Here is a 17,772-nt window from a genome sequence, read left to right as displayed (position 1 = left end):
ATCGACAAACGTCCCCTGCCGCTCACCCACAGCTAGTCTGAGCCGGAAATGGGCTGAACTAAGAGCCCTTCCTCCCACAGGCCAAACACCCCTGTTCAGCGGGGGGGGGGATTTCATGGTTCAGGCCTAGCTCCACCTGCTTTGCACCCCTCTAGCCTGTGTTCTGCCCCATTGACTCTTCCCCTCCTATGTGCTTGTGCTTCCCTCTTTTCCACCAGGTTTCTCAGACTGAGCCAGCGTGGATCAGTACAAACAAAAGCTAGTTGGTTGCTGCTGCTTCTTCCCTCCTATGAGAAGCATGGCAAGGGGCTGAGGATGTCAAGAACTTGGGGCTGTGAAAGTATTTAGGGGGCCCAAGGATGGAGGATTCTGTTCAAGGCTGTATAGTTGTCATTTTCAAAGCAACGTATAAGCATTGATTCTCAGCTGATTCCCTTTGAAAGTAGTTTAATACTTAAGCCCATTTAAACAGATGGGGGAAAATGGAGGCTTGGAGAAGTTAAATCACTTGTTAAGTACATATACCAGGGTGGTGTCTCCTGACTCCTAGCTCTGGGACTAAGTAGATTCTGCTCAGCCCAAGGCATCAGTCTCAGCTCCCCAGATTCCCCAGGAACAAGAGAATGTTCAGCTGAAATCATAAGTGAACTAATCAGGACTGTTCCTTAAGTCTCCAGAGGCTAGTGCCCTATTCATTATGACGCATGCAATCTGTCTGATTTTCCTTTTCTAGAGGAAATTGCAGGTTACCTTATGCTCAGCATTTGGGGGATTGGGTGGGGAATCGGATTAATAACTCCCTTTCCCAAGAATTGTTGCCTGTTAGACTGTGGTCAGGACTGATCATTAGACTCCTTTCCACAAGGAGAATTAGCCAAGATGCTATGCACATGCAGCCAGAGCTGGACAAAGCAGGGTTCTTAGATTATTCAATGTGGCAGCTGCATACAAACAAGTGACTCACTGAAGCTACTTTGTTCTTTTTTATTCAGTATAAAAGTCAAGTTGTAGCTCAGAGTCCGGCTCAGACTGTCTTGCTCATTAGACTGGTTTATAAAGAACTATGTTTACATGATATTCTGTACCTTTAATACAAAATTATTTACACTCCAGTCAAAAATAAATAGAAGACAATGACTAGGAAAAACTGTCCAGGAAGGCTCTTGGATGTTGCAGGCTTTGCTGTATTTCAAGCACTGTGGGGGAACCTTCTCTATGCAATGTCAGCCTCACTCTCAATCCTGTTCAAGGATAGCATACTGCAAGAGGTGCTGCCTCTGTAAAATTCAAGACAGCTTCTCCTGGCAAGTGGCTGTAAACTCCAAAACCTCCACCCAAGAAGAGGCACCAGCGATCAGTCTGCTGTTGGTTCCAAGCGGGTCAGGGACTGAATCCCACCTCTCATCAGCTGAGGGTTGGTTCCTTTCAGTTCAGGTGTATTCGCACAGGTGACCGCAGCCCGCTGGGCAGTGTGAACTGGTCTCTAGCCATTTCATGATGTGCTGCAGGTGGCCACCATGACTGCAGCCCTGGCACCACACAAACAGGCCCTTCACCACATGGTGGCACACAGCACACATGCTGGCACACTGCCGACACCTGGCCCAGAGAGAGAAGATTACAGGTGAATCAGCTGCAGAGAAAGCACTCTGGGGCAAGTGGCCAGGTCAGGCAGTGAAACACTGGCATGTACCACTCAGCTTCCAACTGGATCAAGGACCCATCCAATCAATGCAGACTCCTCAGGGTGTGAGCTCAGTCAATCCCTGCCCACATCTCAAAACTGTAACTCCTTCAGTATCATCATCAGCCCTAGCTGGCACAAGGGGCTGTGAGTTTATAAACTGGAAACCCAAAACGGCAGGAAAAACATAATATTTGGGCCCGACACTGGGTGCCTCACAGCAATGAAATCAACTACAAATCAAATAGCTTATAAAGAACCAACAGAACCATGGGGAGGAAGCTTTAACCCAGGTCAGGCTGGGAACATGCTTGGAAGACTGTTTACCATTCAGAATCAGCACAGATCGTTAGTGATCACAAGGGACCCCCCCAACAGCAGACTGTGTTTCCATTCTGCAGTGTGATTCAGTAGTTAGGATAGTGCTCTGAGAGCCAGGGGATGTGGGTTCTATACCCAGTGCTGCCATTGGCCAGCTGTGTAATCTTGGGCAAGGTCAATTCACCTTTCTCTGCCTCTGTTTTCCCTCCACCTTGTGTCGGGTGTATTTAGAGCAGTGGACTCAAACACGCAGGCCGCGGGGCTCTTCTGTGCGGCCCACCAAGCTCCACGTGCCCCCCCTACACCCCTTTGCCTCTCTCCAGGCTGGGGGTAGGCAAACTACAGCCCGTGGCCCTCCCCATGGCACCGTGAGCCATGCACTGCTCCTTTAAGTGGCTGGCAGCATGTCCCTTGGGCTGGAGGGGAGGAGACAGAGGGCTCCTGCATTGCCTTGCTTCAAGGTACTGCCCCCCACAGCTCCCATTGGCCGGGAAAGGGAACTGCAGCCAATGGGAGCTTTGTGGGAGGTACCTGGAGGAGCAGCAGTGGAGCCCTGTGCCCACCCCACTCCCCCAGGGACCATGGTTCCAGCTGCTTCCTGGAGCAGAGCAGGGTGGCATGGGGCCAGGAGCCTGCCCTGGCCCCAATGTGCGCCACTGCCACCCCGGAGCTGCTCTAGGTAAGCGGCACCAGGCCAGAGCTCACACCCCACACCCCAACTCCTTGCCCTGAGCCCCCTGCCACACCCTGCACCCCTCCTGCACCTGAAATCCCTGCCCTGAGCCCCCTGCCACACCCGGCATCCCTCCTGCACCCTCTGGTGACAGGGAAGGGGCAGCGTTGGGGTAGGGACTTTGGGGAAGGGGTAGGAAGAGGTGGGCAGGGGCAGTGCCTCATGGAAGGGGTGGAGTGGGGTCAGTGAGGGTGGAGGTGTCAGTGATGCCCTTGGGCCAATGCACTAGACCTCATGTGGCCCTTGTGGTCATTTGAGTTTGAGACCCCTGATTTAGAGTAAGCTCTTCAGGGCAGGACCTCTTTATAAGTGTATGCACAGTGCCTAGCACAATAGGGTGAGCTTCACTGGGGCCTCTAGGTGCTACTGGAGAACAAACAAATAATAATAATGGAAACTGAACTGGGCAGGAGATTACATTATTTGCAAGATAATGCATTACCCACCTCCAGACAAACCCTTGCAAAAGGAAGGCACCCACCCCACTCCCGCTCCATCCTAAAGCATCTCACCTGTCGCAGATCCAGCCCTTGTTGCTCATCGGCCGCTTGCAGTTGCTGCAGTTGATATGCAGGGTGGTGGAGGCCTGGTTGAGACAGTTGATGGCTCTGCACGTGCTCAGTTTGATCACCTCATTGGAGATATTCCAGAGCTGGAAGCGCTGCAGCAGGTCGATATAGGAGGTGTACCAGTGCTCCTGGGATGGCGGAGGGGGGGCAAACACCTAAATTAGTCTTGGTTCACATCAGCGTCTGAGGGCAAAGTTACTGAATCCAAACCCCCTCCCTATGACTCCAGCCTCAGGTTAAATTGGCTTTAGAAGGGGCTATCAAATGTTAGTCCAAACAAGGAGGGGTGCAGAAGGGTATACCATCTAGCTACTTCATGCATGGATTATTCTACAGCACACACAGTTAGCTGGGATGGTGACATTCCAAAGGAGATCTGATATCGGCAGCTTTCTGCCTTTGTATTGTCTCAGAGAGAAACTACAGCCAAAAGCATGATTCACTTTGCTCCCAAGAAATTCTTAACTCACAGTCCGTAAGACTGATGGCCTAACTGGACTCCTTGCTTGGTGGTACCTTTCCAGCTGGAAACATTATTTCTTATTCATTTACAGGGGCTTGGTCTTACTATATATTCTGAGACAATTCTCTAGCACAGTGCTCCCAAGCTGTGTGGGAACAGGTTACCAGACTAGGCCCTCGACCAACACCCACCACCTCCCTTTCAGTTAGTGTATCAGGAGTGCCTTCCCCCATCTGTGCTTGGAGCTTCAAGCTCGATGTGGGCTTCCTTACAGCTGTCCATGCCTTTGTCACTTCCAGACTGGGTTACTGAAATGTGCTCCAATGCAGGCTACATCTGAGGCTCTCACACTTTGGCTGGTGCCTGTCTGTTTAGCATCTCTGACAGCGTGCCAAAATCAGCACCGGCTTCCAGGTACCATTCCAGGTGTTGGATTTGATCTGTAAAGGCATTGCACCTTCTCTCCAGCTTGAGATTAGCTGGGATGCTACAACTGAGAGCCACTAGATACATCTGGCAGGGGCAGGCCATTGTCTGTGGACAGCCCTTGGCTCTGGAATTTCCTTCCCACCAGTCCAGCAGACCCTGAGTTTGCTCAATGCAAAGTCTGCTCAGGACTCTCCATTGGGGACAATGCGATGAAAGGAGAAGATCTGAGCACTGACAATGAGTCAACTGGAGTTATTTGTATGCCGTGTTATAGGGCAAACTGTTCTGCACTTAGAGCTCTGGAGAGCTGTGTTTTCACAAGCCCAAATAAATATACCAAGCTAGTCTGGAGCACCGACACATGCCAGCAACCACGCAGCTCCCTTACGTCTTGTAAGGCAAAAGGGTCAGGTGAGGTCAGTGCTCAAAAGGGAGAAGAGCCTCCAAGGAAAACCTCAGGATGCTGGTGATGCTGCAGATGTATATCCTCCCTTCAAGTTGGTACTGTGCCAGGAAGCAGGTCCTGTGCTCCTAGTGAGATTGCCTTTCAGACCAGAGGCAGTACTGAGGCAGTAGACACTGATGCTTTCTGCAGAAGTGGGTTGTTAGCCCCAGTGATTGAGCCAGCTCCACTCCAGAGAATTCTGTCTACAGTTTCAACTGGATACAGCATTTGCTTTCACTGTTGTGGGACTTCACTGTGCAACCAACACCCACGTTCCCTACCCTAGAGGTGGCTGCATTTCGCTAATAGATAAGCAATCCTTGTATCTTATAGGGAGAGTTTGCAAAGCACTCTGAGGTCTTCTGGATGAAAGACTCTGTATAAATACAAGGGATTGTTATGAGAGTCTGGGGGAGGACATGCAGCAGTTTTGCTGAAGAAGCCATTCTCTGGGAAGTACCTCCTCCCTACAGCGCTATACCTGGGTTTGCTCATCGATCTCTTTCTTGATCCGGTCGCCCAGCACGATGAGCACGGACACCGCCATCTGCACATCCCCCTGCTCGGCGTAGAAAAGGAGCATGTCCCGGACGATGGGGCTGAAGAAGTCGGATGGCAGGCGGTTCTCGTAGAGCGAGTGGGAGATGGAGATGAGGGAGAAGGACTCCACAGGCGTCAGGGACACAGTCTCAGCCTCGTTGCCACTGACATGAGGAGAGTCTGCCTTGTCCTGCAAGTGGTCCAGGGCCGAGGGGTTGTCCACTATTTCGTGGCGCAGGGGGAAGGCCTCCTGGGGGAGGATGTATTCCTGCTCTTCGGCTGCAAAGAGACAAGCCCTCTTCAGTGAGCAGGAGTAGTGCCATGGATAAAGGCGACACAAGGTGGGTCTGGTAATATCACCCACCTTGTTCTTTAATATCCTGGGAGAGACACAACTACACCACCACCAGACAAAGGAATCAAGGAGGGAGCTGGCATCCTCTCCAGTGCAGTAGTACATACAGGCTCGTCCTGCTGAGACCCAGCTGCACTGCAGTCATGCGTGTGCATTCACAGAACAACAAACTCACCATGGGGATTCTCATGGTCCATCATGTACAGCTCATCCTCATCTCCCTCCACATCCCCCAGGAGATAGTCCGCAGGGACATCGCTGCCCTCTGTCTCCTCATTCTCTGGATGAACACAAAGAGGAGGAGCAGCAGAGAGAGAGAGAAAGAGAAAGAGAGAGAAGACAAGTCAGGTCAGGACCTACAGGAGAACAGTTTGTCAGACTTCCCTGTGTCGCTATGGCAGAAAATGCAGGCTGCTCACAAACCTCAGCCCAGCTGCCAACTCAGCATGGCCTCTGCTCCCACCCTCAGCAAACTGACCTGGGGCCGGAGCAAAGGTGGGACAGAAAGGCACAGTGTTCTGCATTGGTAAAGCACCTTCTATCCAATGATCGCAAAGTGCTTCACAGAGGGAGGGCAGCAGCACTGTCCCTGCCACAGATGGGAAAACTGAGGCACAGAGGTGTTGGAAGTGATATGTCAAGGGTCACACAGCACAGAGGGCTGGGGCAAGCTGTCCTGACTTCCAGTTCTCTGTTCTAACCAATATCCACTGTCCCATCCCAATCCTCCCACATTCCAGAGTGACAGACTCCAGCCTCAAGAGACTTGGGCCAATGATCTGCAGACAATTTGCACGTTCACTGATCAAAATGCCTGAGGTTCTGCAACCATGATTTGGCTGGTGTTGTTGGGGCAGAGTTCCCTGGAGGGGGGGGGGGGGGCGCTAACTGGAACTAGAACCGCATCCCAACAGGATGACGACGTCATGGTGCAATGCAGACCAGTGAGAGGTTGTGTCACCTGCTAACAATAACCAAGACAAAAAGAGTGTCTGTGATCATTGCTGGCTGGCAGTTGGGCTCAAAAGGACCAGAGCAGTAGCTGAGAGTGGAGGAACACTGGCACAGTTAAGGGTAGCTGTAGGCCATCGCTCTGCTAGGAGCAGGGAAGATGACTGGGAGTGTGCTGGGGTCACCCTGCAAGTAGTGACCAAGGCAGCTAGAGACCACAGAGTGTGATAGTGTGTTGTTGGCAGGCTGATGGGGTCATGCTTGTTGCTGACCGTGAATATCCCCAAGCAGGGAGTTACAGTAGCAAAGCATTTGAGGCATCCAAAGTTACAGGGCAGGCGGTGACTTAACCCCTCACTGTCTGGATTGCACCACAAACAGTGAGCATTTTGGACTCCTATTACCAAGCTAGCCATTGGCCCAGCCATTGAAATGTTACCATCGTTGTTGATTAAGGTGGAGGAAGAATCCATGAGGATGTTTTCGGACCGGCTATCTCCTTTGCTGCGCTCCAATCTGGACTCGTTGCCTATCCCAGATGGTATGTCCTTCAGGTTAAAGCTGGGAAAGAAGCCAAGCCCACATTAGCCCATTTCTGTCTCATGCTGAAAGAAGCCATAGTAGTAGCTGCCACTCTGATAGGAATGAAGGAGCTGGCCCACTGGGAAGGCCCATCTGACTTAGACCAGTGGGAAGTAATCAATTCCTCTGCAGTGACTCTAAGTTGGTGTAAGAAGTAATCTCCAGAGTGGTTCCCCCTTTCCTATCAGCGAGTCAAGTTTCCACATACCCCCTGTATGCCAGTGCAGGCCTCCCCATCCACTTTCTCCCAATAGGGCCATATCAGGGAATGCCGTGGTTAGACTGCTCACCTGTTCATGAGTGGGAGGGAGGTTTGCTGCCCTTCCCCAGGCTGTGGTTTCAGGTTAGCAGAGGGCACAGTGCCAGGGCTGGAGTAAATAATCGGAGCATCGTCCATGTCTGGGCAACCTGCCCCCAGGGAGAGAGAGAAGGGAAAGGGTTAGATTGTTACCACTGTCTGTCAACCAAGGCAACAACATCAGAAAGTTGGTTCTGGAGCATAGTTCAGGGCCCCAAGCTGAAAGCCCGGGGCAGGACATGCATCTCGTCCCTCACCGGTGGTGTCTGGGGGGAGGGGACCTGCTGCACTGTAGAGTTTCTATCCATCCTGCAATGTTCCCTAGATCTTTCCTGCCCTCTCAGGTAACGGAACTGGCAGAACCCAAGACCAGCACAGCAGTGCAGGTACATCAGCAGAGCTACGCAAGGAGGGACAAGCTCTAGGTCTGGCCCTGGATCAGAACATCCTCAGAGTGCTGGGATCTGGGCTCTACTTTTGGGTTAGTGTATTGTCATAAACAGTGCTTGGTGGGCTCTACACTATTTTCAAATCTCCTTGCACGTGAGTGAAATTGTGCCCAGTCCAGACAATCTACCTCTGCTCCTATCCGTTTCTTTGCTCCTCCTGTGCAGAAGCAATGTAAGACCCAATGCACCAAGGGGCACTCTGTAGTAGAGGGGACGGCAGGAGACAGACATCTGAAGAGGAGTAGATGTGACAGAGACAAAGGGAGCGGAGAAAAGATAGAACAGCTCTGACTACAGGACATAGGTCAGCCCCCAACTAGCAGGGGCTAGATGCACGCTGATGACACTGCATTTCTAGCCGTGGCCTTTGCAGTGAGTGGAGCACATCTCATCTCATAGCAACAACTCTTAAAGAAAGAAAGGAAAAGAGAAACAACAGAAGGAGCTTAACCCTTGGGCAAGCTACGTTTCCAAGTCACTTCCCAGCACTAACCCTGCTTCCATACTCAGGGCTTTACCAACTACTGAATCGAGAACATTGAATCATAGAAACGTAGAGCTCAAGAGGTCATCTAGTCCAGCCCCCTGCACTGAGAGACTGGACCAAGTAAACCTAGATCATTCCTGACAGGTATGTCTGTCCAGCCTGTTCTTAAAAACCTCCAATGACAGGAATTCCACAAGCTCTCTTGGTAACCTATTCCAGTACTTAGCTGTCCTTAGGAAAGACCTTCTAATATCAAACCTAAATCTCCCTTACTGCAGATTAAGCCCATTATTTCTTGTTCTGTCTTCAGTGGACATGGAAAACAGCTGTTTACTGGCCTCTTTGTAACAGCCCCATACATATTTGAAGATTGTTATCAGGTCCCCCCTAAGTCTTTTCTGAAGACTCTACACACAGCCAGCTTTTCAACCTTTCCTCCTGGGTCAAGTTTTCTGAACTTTTCATCATTTTTGTTGTTTTCCTCTGGACTGAAATCTCAATTTGCTCACAACTTTCTCAAAGTGTGGTGCTCAAAACTGGACACAGTACTCCAGCTGAGGCCTCATAACCGTGGAATAGAGCATGACAAATACCTCCCACGTATTGCATATGACACCCCTGTTGATACACCCCATAAAATATTTGCATTTTTTGCAAGATATTGTTGGCTTATATTCAATTTGTGATCCATTGTAACTCCAGATCTTTTTCTGCATTACTGCTGCCAGCCAGTTGTTCCCTTCGTATTGTGCATGGATTTATCTTGCACTTGTTTTCATTGAATTTCATCTTGTTAATTTCAGACCAATTCTCTTATCAAGGTCATTTTGAATTTTAATCCTGTCTTCCAAAGTGCTTGCAACCCCTCCCAGCCTGATGTCATCTGTAAATTTTGTACACATGCTTTAGATTCCATCATCCAAGTTATTAATGAAAATACTAAATCGTATTAGACTCAGAACAGATCACTAAGTCTAGCATATCAGTAAGAGATCTTTTCCCCTTCCTCTGGAGCAGGCACCAGTCTTTAGGATCTGGTGGTGGTGTAGCCCATCTAACACCTTTTCTGCATTCTGTTAGGTTCCCCTCCACCCTCTGTCCCCACTGAATCTGTATAGGGAGGATCATTCTTCACCCTCTGTCCCCACCACCATTTGCCCAAGGGGGATCTCACTGTATTGTTTTTGCCCTACATTTCTGATCTAAATCAAGTTTAGTATCACTTCCCTGTCCTCACAACTCTTCCCAATTTAGCATCGCCTACAAATTTAATGAAAGTGCAGGTTACTCTCCGTTCCAGAGCAAAGATGTTAGATAAGGACAGAGCTGACATGGAGGCTGCAGTACCTCACCAGTCACCTCTCCTCTCCCCAGCTCAGTGCTCTGCAGTTTGCCATTGCTCCCATCAGGCAGCATGGACAGTCCTTCTGACAGGACTCCAATCCAAACCAACCTGCATTAATCTGGCCAATGAGATTTCATGAGACACCCTGTCAAACAAACATTAGCAACCAGAAACAGCTCAGAAATCACTATGCTAAGAGTACAGAGATGCAGTAAATGTATGTAAATTTACACTATGTATAGCTGTTCCCATTAGAGGGCAGCAGACAACCAGACATTCGCTACAGCCCGCATGACCTGTCTCCACATGGTACCTGGCTATACATACCATCAAGGCTTCCTATGCCAGCCAGTTTGGCTTGAAGGCTCAGCCAATAAACAGAGCCTGCCTCTCCCTTCCCACAGGCTGTTAGAGGGTTGCACATACCTGGTCACGGTCAAGCTCTTTGGCTACCTTGGCATTGTGGTCACACAGCTCTGCCAGGGGTCTCCCTGCCAGTGCATACTGCTTGGCTGTTCTCACAAACCAATCCATGCTGCCACTCTCCAGGTCTGTCTCGAAGACACTCAGGGCACTGGAAGAAGAGATGTACTCAAACTGCTCCGTGGGGTCCAGCTTACGCTTGAAGAAAATAGGATGCCGCCTGTCACCGATGTAGGGCTTGCGGTTGGAGTCAGAGGAGATCAGGCTCTCTTTGGCTGCAAAGGCCAGGTCCCCAAAGAGGCTGTAGCACAGGCCCTCAGGGTTGGCCCTGTCAATGGGCTGGCTGGGTCCTTGAAGATGTGCTGTAAAGGGTGCTGTCCTTGGAGCCCGAAGAGGAGAAAGTAGGGATCGTGCAGGTGGCGCCACACGATACCGTGGTGAATCCTGTGCTCTTCACACAATGGCAGACGGGATGAAGGGGCGCCGCACGTCCCACACGTAGATGTTGTGGTCCACCATCATGGAGCAGGTGGCGATGTGGTGCTTACACTCAGGCCGCCACTTGACCCTTGCCAAAGAAGCTATGGTTTTGCACGCAATAGATCTCTTTGGCCCTGTTGGTGTTCATGTCCCAGACCTTCACCATCTTATCTCGCCTCCTGTCGCCAGCAGCCCCTGGCAACAGGGAGAAGGAACAAGCAGAAACATTAGCTGGAGAAATGTCCTGAAAGTTGATCTGGATATTGGCTTTTTATGCACGCCTTTTAAGCTACAGGTGGTCAGAGTGCTGCCTGCCAGCTACATGGCACTAACACAAGCACAGGCCTTCGCACCCTCTCTTTTAGCATGGCGCATAGCTCACCAAACTACAGGTCCCATGTGTGCAGATTCCAACTATATCAAAAGGGAAACCGTGCCATGCTGGGAACTGTAGTTCCACAGACTACACCTACATATTAAACAAAAGGGAGGATGCAATATCTTCCATTTTATTCAGAGTAGGTGAGGCCCTCCAGTTGAGAAAATTGGTTCCCCTGATTTAAGGCAAACTGCCCTTTTGCATTTCAGTCAGTGAAAATGAGAGGGGCTTCCAGCTCCCCTCTACCCCCCACAAATAAAAGCAGAGGGACAAAACGGCTAATTTTACGTACTTTGTGCTTTCTCTCAGCTTGTGAAAACAGCTCCCCAGCACCAGATGGACAAGGAGTTCCAGCAGGCTGTTCAGGGTCCAGGAGTTGCATGCAACATTTTTTTTTTTTTAGTATAAATTAATTATTTACTGGGAAATCTGGACTTTCTCCCCCAGCGAATCTCAGTTTATACTTAATGGCAGGATGACAAATGTGCCTAAGACACAAGCAAGCTGTGTATTAAATTAGCCCTCTCACTCCCTGAGCTGATCAAGTTGGTGAAATATGATGGATGAACCTGATATTGCCTTGTTCCAGCAGCTCACTTCTAGTTTACTAGTTACTGCTGGCTATCCCACAGAACAGCAAGAGTGACTTCTTGTATAAGCCCGCTGCTCCTTCCGATATTCAGGAGAGAGCCGTTTGGCCCATCAAGGTTCTCAGCACTCCACCAGTCAGTTCTCACAGAACCACTGTGTGAAGGCACCACCTTCAGGAATTTTTTGATAAGACAGAGTGATTGCATGGGCAGAGCGGGGCTCAACTGGGGTGGTAGATTATAGCACCATACTGTCTTCTAGATGCCAGGTCACAGCAGAAAACAGGCCCATTGTGAGCTGTGAACATCCTCTCGTAGCGGTCTGGCGGCGGATGTCCCACAGCTGCACGTTCCCATTCTCAAAGGTTGCAGCAAAAGGTGAAGTAATCACGGATGCTAACTGCACATCGCGCACACTTTCCGACTGGCCTGAGGGACAATAGGAACTGTAGACCAGATCCGACAGGGTCCCAGCAAGTCATTACCCCTGGTGTTGGTAACACTCATGTTGCTAGACAGGGTCTACAATAAGCTGCCAATGGCAGGCCAGCTTGATTCTCTCCCTGGACCCAACCCAGTGCAACCGGGTGTAGGAAAAGCAGAAATCACGTTCTACTAATGCTCCAATAAACCACCCCAGTTCAAAACAGTTCCTTTGCAGAGCTGGCACTGCCTCTGCCCTACATAGTCCATAAATAGAGAACTTCAGAGCTGTCAATCCAGCCAATGTTCATCACACTTTTTTTGTCCTAGTCTATCTCCCTTACCCAGTCAGTAACTTTGTCATCAAAACCACTGCTTTCCTCAGGTACCAGATTCAATGGTACCAGATATGGGCAACTGAGTTGGATGTGGTTGGGAAGAGGGTATGAATCAGGGACAATGGGAAGCAGATCAACCATCCCCCAGCAGCTCTAACACTACCCTAACAACTGACACAGATAATGCAGCTCTAGACATCGGCTACACACAATTTTCAATCAGACCAAAAAGCTGCATGTCGTGAGCCTGAGACCCCAGATGATAATGACATAGGCTTATATAACTGGCTGCTACTGACTAGAAGTCCCACCAGTAGGGACTCTGTCCCCCAATCCATTCCTGGATCATCATAGCCCAGAAGGGGTAAATCTTTACCACAGTGAAGCACAAAAGGATCAGAGGGACAAAGTTCTAGAACATAGGGAATTATCTGTATTTTTTCCCCTTATTTAAGGTGATAATTGAAACTCCAGCCTGCAACATATGCAATAAGCATCCTAACACACGAACACTGGCCAAGTGGACCCAAGATGGGGATGGTCTAAACTTAAAACTTATCTGGCATAGCTATGTTGGTTAGGACTGTGAAAAACCACAGCTAATGACATAGCTATGCCAACAAAACCCACAGTGGAGACACAACTATGCCGACGATGCAGTCTTCTGTATATTAGCTAACACTGTATGGGAAGATGACATTACTACGCGGAAGAACTCCTCTTCTGTCGGCTAACACTGTGTCCACCACTATGCAAGCCTATCCCAGCATAGGCTCTGCAGTGTAGACATGGCCAGAGCCCTTACCAGAGAAGGTGCTGACAGAATCTTTCTTGCGTAGGTCAACGCATTTCATATAGCAGTCCTGGGAGCCACTGAGGAGCATATATACTTCAGTGGGATGGAGCACACTTGTTAACTGTCCGCTTGTGTTCAGTGAACAGCTGGTCCTGTTTGTTACGGGATGGCTTCCCAGGTTCCAGGTCACAACCACACCATTGGTAGCTGCTGTGGCAACAGGTTCTATCATCTGATGCACACCACATCAGCACAGCTGAAGTTCAGGGATGGTTTACGGCCAACACGCAAGTTTAGCTTCTCCACAAACTGATCTTCATCTATTGAATAGATCTTGAAGATGTTGCGGCCAGCTACCACCACCTGAGCAGCATCACGCACACACTGATGGCATTAGCAGGGGCCTCCAGGTGACAGAACATGGTACGTCCAGTGATGGTGTTGCCACCAAGGGCAGTGGTAGCCCTGGCCATTTTCTCCATGGTTGTCCTCTGTGTGACTTCTCTCTTAGCACCACTGGATGCCCTGCCCAAAGAGAAGGCTTTGAGGACTTATATCTCCACATGGAGCATTCTCCCAGGTGAGTCCATTTCCACCAACTGCTTGCAGACCTCATTAAACCTTGAAAGCAAATTAATCAATTTATGCAGCATCTAGGATTCTCTTCTACTGTTCCAGCTGGACTTGCATACCACTTTTCCTGATACATTAATCAATCAATCAGTCTTTAACTACAGAAACTACTGCACAACCACTTACAGAATAGCCCAGATTCAGTCCTGGTGTCTCTTTTGGTCACCCCCTGCGTGTACTTTCCAGTAAGTCCATGTTATGTAACCTTTCAGAGATTTCAGTTCCTTCTTAATTCAAATATCTGGGAAATACCGCTCTTGCATGAACAAACTCTTGCTGAAGCTCTCAGTAAGGGCCTTGTTAAAGCAAGAGAAGAATCACTCAGAAGGCAAAATGCAGTGACCAAGATAGAAGTGAGCCAATGAGCTGTTCAGTAACACAAGACATAACAGGATTAGACTGCAGACTTCTTCATCATAAGGTCATAATGCCCAAAATTGGTGCAAGCACCAGAGAAAGCATTTTATTTTTGTTCTAATAGTGAATTTAGTGCCGAAGAGTGACTGCAATAGAGAGGGAGGACTGTGTTTGTTATCCAGCCAACTACAGCATAGGCAGCAATGGGCAAGCTCTCCATACTGACAGCATACCTCAACCATGAAGGATCACCTAATGCAGTGAAATTAGAGTTGAAACTCCCATCTTAGGCCTTTCTGCTGAGGAAAATGCCAAGCATCCCTCATTCTAGAGCCATGTTTGCCACACAGTTCTCCTGCTTTCTCACTGGCACCAATACGAAGTCAGGGCAGAAGGATCAACGAGATGGGGTTTCTCAACCTTTTTGGACTCAGGACCCCATTTATAAATGTTTATGGCCTGACGCAACCTCGTAATAGTCTGGGGGTGGAGGCCCTTGGGGCAGGGTTTCAGTCAGGTCCTGCGCAGCACTCAACCCATAGTGGCAGCTCTTGTGCTGTAGAGCTCTTGGGCTTGGCTCGCCACTCCAGGCATTGCAAACTCTGGGGTTGCAGCACTGAGACCAAATTGTGGAAGTGGGTTGTGGACCTGGCACATGGGGTGCAGTGCCATTCAGCTCAAGTTTGGCCACTGGACACATCTAAGTGGCACTGAGATCCCAGAGGTTGCAGTAACCTGGAGCAGGGAGGTGAGCCCAGCCACCCCTTGGGATGGAACTGCCACAAGACCCTCTGAAACATTCTGGCAACCCAATTTTGGGTCCCCACCCCAGGTTGAGAAACCATGTATAGATAATGTTCACAGCACTGAAATCCTCTCATCCATTTTGAGATCTTCCCAAGAGACAGAAAGAAGCCTTGGCATGTTGCTAAAGCTCAGTGACAAACACATTCTGTTTCACACAACCTTCTGCCCTGTAACGTCCTCAAGGTGCCCCAAGCATACAAAAAAGTAAGGATATAATGGATCTCCAGGCATTCACAGCAACCACAACCTTGGATGTTGGAACCTCATGTAGAGAGGGGACCAAGACAACAAAGCAGTCAGTTGCCTACCCTTTACAGCCATGTGTCTGGTTGCTCCCTACAGAGAAGGGCAGGAGTCACCATGGGTTACTGATTAGTGGAAGAGTGGACAGTTTCGGGTGATGGGGCTCTTTAAAAGGGGGCTAGTAGCCTGGATCTCCCTGCTTAGAATAGCTCCTCCCAATACCTTTCTTAATCTCCACCTCCTGCCCTGGCAGCCCATGGCCCCCCTTCCATACCCCTGCCCTCTCCCTCAGTCCTCCTGCTCCCTCCTTACTCCCCGCCCACCTCCCCTCTTCCTTACCCCCCACAACCCCTACCCTTAGTCTCCCTGCCCGTTCCTTACCCCCTGCCCCCTACCTTTGGTCCCTCCCACCTCTCTTCCTTATCCCCCATCTCCCTGCCCCTTCCTTACCCCATCTCTCTCCTTACCCCCCATCCCTTACCCTCAATCTCCCCATCTCTCTTCCTTACCCCCCACTACCCTCCATCTCCCTGCCCCTTCCTTACCCCATCTCTTCCTTTACCCCCATCCCTTACCCTCAATCTCCCCATCTCTCTTCCTTACCCCCCACTACCCTCCATCTCCCTGCCCCTTCCTTACCCCATCTCTCTTCCTTACCCCCCCCATCCTTACCCTCAATCTCCCCATCTCCTCTCCTTACCCCCCACTACCCTCCATCTCCCTGCCCCTTCCTTACCCCCTCTCTCTCCTTACCCCCCCAGTCCCTTACCCTCAATCTCCCATCTCTCTTCCTTAACCCCCACTACCCTCCATCTCCCTGCCCCTTCCTTACACCCCAATCCCCTGCCCCTTCCCCTAACCCACCGCTCTCCCCTCGTCCCCATGTCACTTCCTTAGCCCCCACACCCTCCACCCCGCCTGGCAGCCCATGGCTCCCCTTTCGTCCCCCCGCTGGCCGGGAAGTGGCGAGGACAAGGGGCCGCAGGCCCAGCAATACGGGGGAAACGGGCCCGGGCTGGAGGCCAGCCCGACACCTACCGCGGGAAACGAGCAACTTGGGCCCTGCCGGCTCCTCTGCCACAGCCACGGAACGCCGCTCGGCTCGGCTCCGCTTCCGCTCCGCCAGCCCTTCCGCCGCCGGTAGCGCCCCGCCCCCAGGCCGGCCGGGAGCCATTGGCCGCGGGCTGGGGCCCGGCAGGGGAGGCGCAGGGAGGGAGCTGGAGCTGGAGCCCCGCAGAGGTGAGGCGGCCGGAGGGGAGAAGCGGACTGGGGTTAGGGGTCTAAGGGGTATCCCGGGGTAGTATTTAGGGGTACTAAGTCCAGGGATTCCAAGGGGCTCTTTGGGGTCACCCCGCTGGGGTTACTGAAGGGAGGGCCCCCCAGGCTAGGGTCAGGGTTACTATGGGTAGTGATTCAGGACTAGGATTAGACTTGATGCCCGTTGTGGTCCCCCAGCTGGGTTACTAAGCTCCCTGGGCTAGGGCAGAGATTCCTGTGCTAGGCTTAGGCCTGAGGCCCACTGGGTTCTCCTAGTCAGTTTCCTAAAGATGGGGCTTCCCTTGCTAATGTTAGGGTGTGACACCCTATGGTTATGATTTGTTATGGTCACATGTCACTGTAAGACCCCTAGTCTCCATTCCCCATGGACTGGCCCACAGGTACACAGGAAGGCTTTCAGGTAACTGAGGGCTTGTCTACATCACAAAGTTGCAGCGCTGGTGAGGGGGTTTACCAGCGCTGCAACTTAGGAGGTGTACACATCTGCAGGGCATCCCAGTGCTGCAACTCCCTGTTTGCAGCGCTGGCCGTACTCCCGTTTTGTCTCGGGTGTAGTAGGATCCAGCGCTGGTGATCCAGCGCTGGTAATCAAGTGTAGACACTTACCAGCGCTTTTCTTGACCTCCATGGAATAAGCAGGATCCCAGCATACCTGAGGAAGCCGCTGGTAATCAAGCAGGTCTCCTCCCCGTTTGCTCTCGTGTTCTCCGAACCCCGAGCAAGCAGGTCTTCCTTCCCTGCGGTTTGCAGGGGGGTTCGGGGAACGCGGAGAGCAAACCGCGGCGAAGCTGGTCTCCTTCCCCGGTTTGCTCTTGCGTTCCCCGAACCCCCGTGCAAGCAGGTCTCCTTCCCTGCGGTTTGCTCTCGCATTCCCCGAATCCCCGAGCAAGCAGGTCTCCTTCCCTGCGGTTTGCAGGGGGGTTCGGGGAACGCGAGAGCAAACCGCGGCGAAGCTGGTCTCCTTCCCCGTTTGCTCTCGCGTTCCCCGAACCCCCCTTGAAGCCGCCCCAGCAGCGCTGCAGTGTGGCCACATCTAACACCCACTTGCAGCGCTGGTTGCTGTAAGTGTGGCCACTCTGCAGCACTGGCCCCTATACAGCTGTACTAATACAGCTGTAACAACCAGCGCTGCAAATTGTAGATGTAGACATACCCTAAGGCCATTTACAACTGATTGTTTCTGGAGCACCCTTAAGGCCTCTACTTAATCTGTTTACATCAGTGATACAAATTTATATTTAGGGTATGTCTGCACTATCCACTGGATTGGCAGCAGAGTGATTGATCCAGCAGGGATCGATTAATCATGTCTCATTCAGATGCGATAAATTGACCTCCGAGCCCTCTTCTGTCAAATCCTGTACTCCAGTGCCA

The 17,772-nt window shown here is 51.0% G+C and overlaps 1 protein-coding gene across 1 annotated transcript; it reads right to left on the bottom strand.

Annotated features, from left to right (window-relative positions):
• Positions 1–970: 970 nt before the first annotated feature.
• WDR24 (WD repeat domain 24) lies at positions 971–16,243 on the bottom strand. The gene is given in 20 exon segments (XM_030578639.1): positions 971–1,599; positions 3,251–3,435; positions 5,126–5,463; positions 5,715–5,819; positions 6,930–7,051; positions 7,363–7,453; positions 7,456–7,480; positions 10,078–10,421; positions 10,424–10,535; positions 10,537–10,662; positions 10,664–10,749; positions 11,776–11,791; positions 11,793–11,851; positions 11,854–11,952; positions 13,090–13,193; positions 13,195–13,252; positions 13,255–13,320; positions 13,323–13,457; positions 13,460–14,009; positions 16,159–16,243. Coding segments are annotated over 19 exon segments (2,343 nt in total). The 5' UTR covers positions 13,563–14,009; positions 16,159–16,243; the 3' UTR covers positions 971–1,430.
• Positions 16,244–17,772: the final 1,529 nt, after the last annotated feature.

The sequence above is a fragment of the Gopherus evgoodei genome, chromosome 10 (genome assembly GCF_007399415.2).
Source record: "Gopherus evgoodei ecotype Sinaloan lineage chromosome 10, rGopEvg1_v1.p, whole genome shotgun sequence".
Lineage (NCBI taxonomy): Eukaryota > Metazoa > Chordata > Testudines > Testudinidae > Gopherus > Gopherus evgoodei.
The sequence above is the reverse complement of the archived record's forward strand: the minus strand, read 5'-3'. Positions and strand labels throughout refer to the sequence as shown.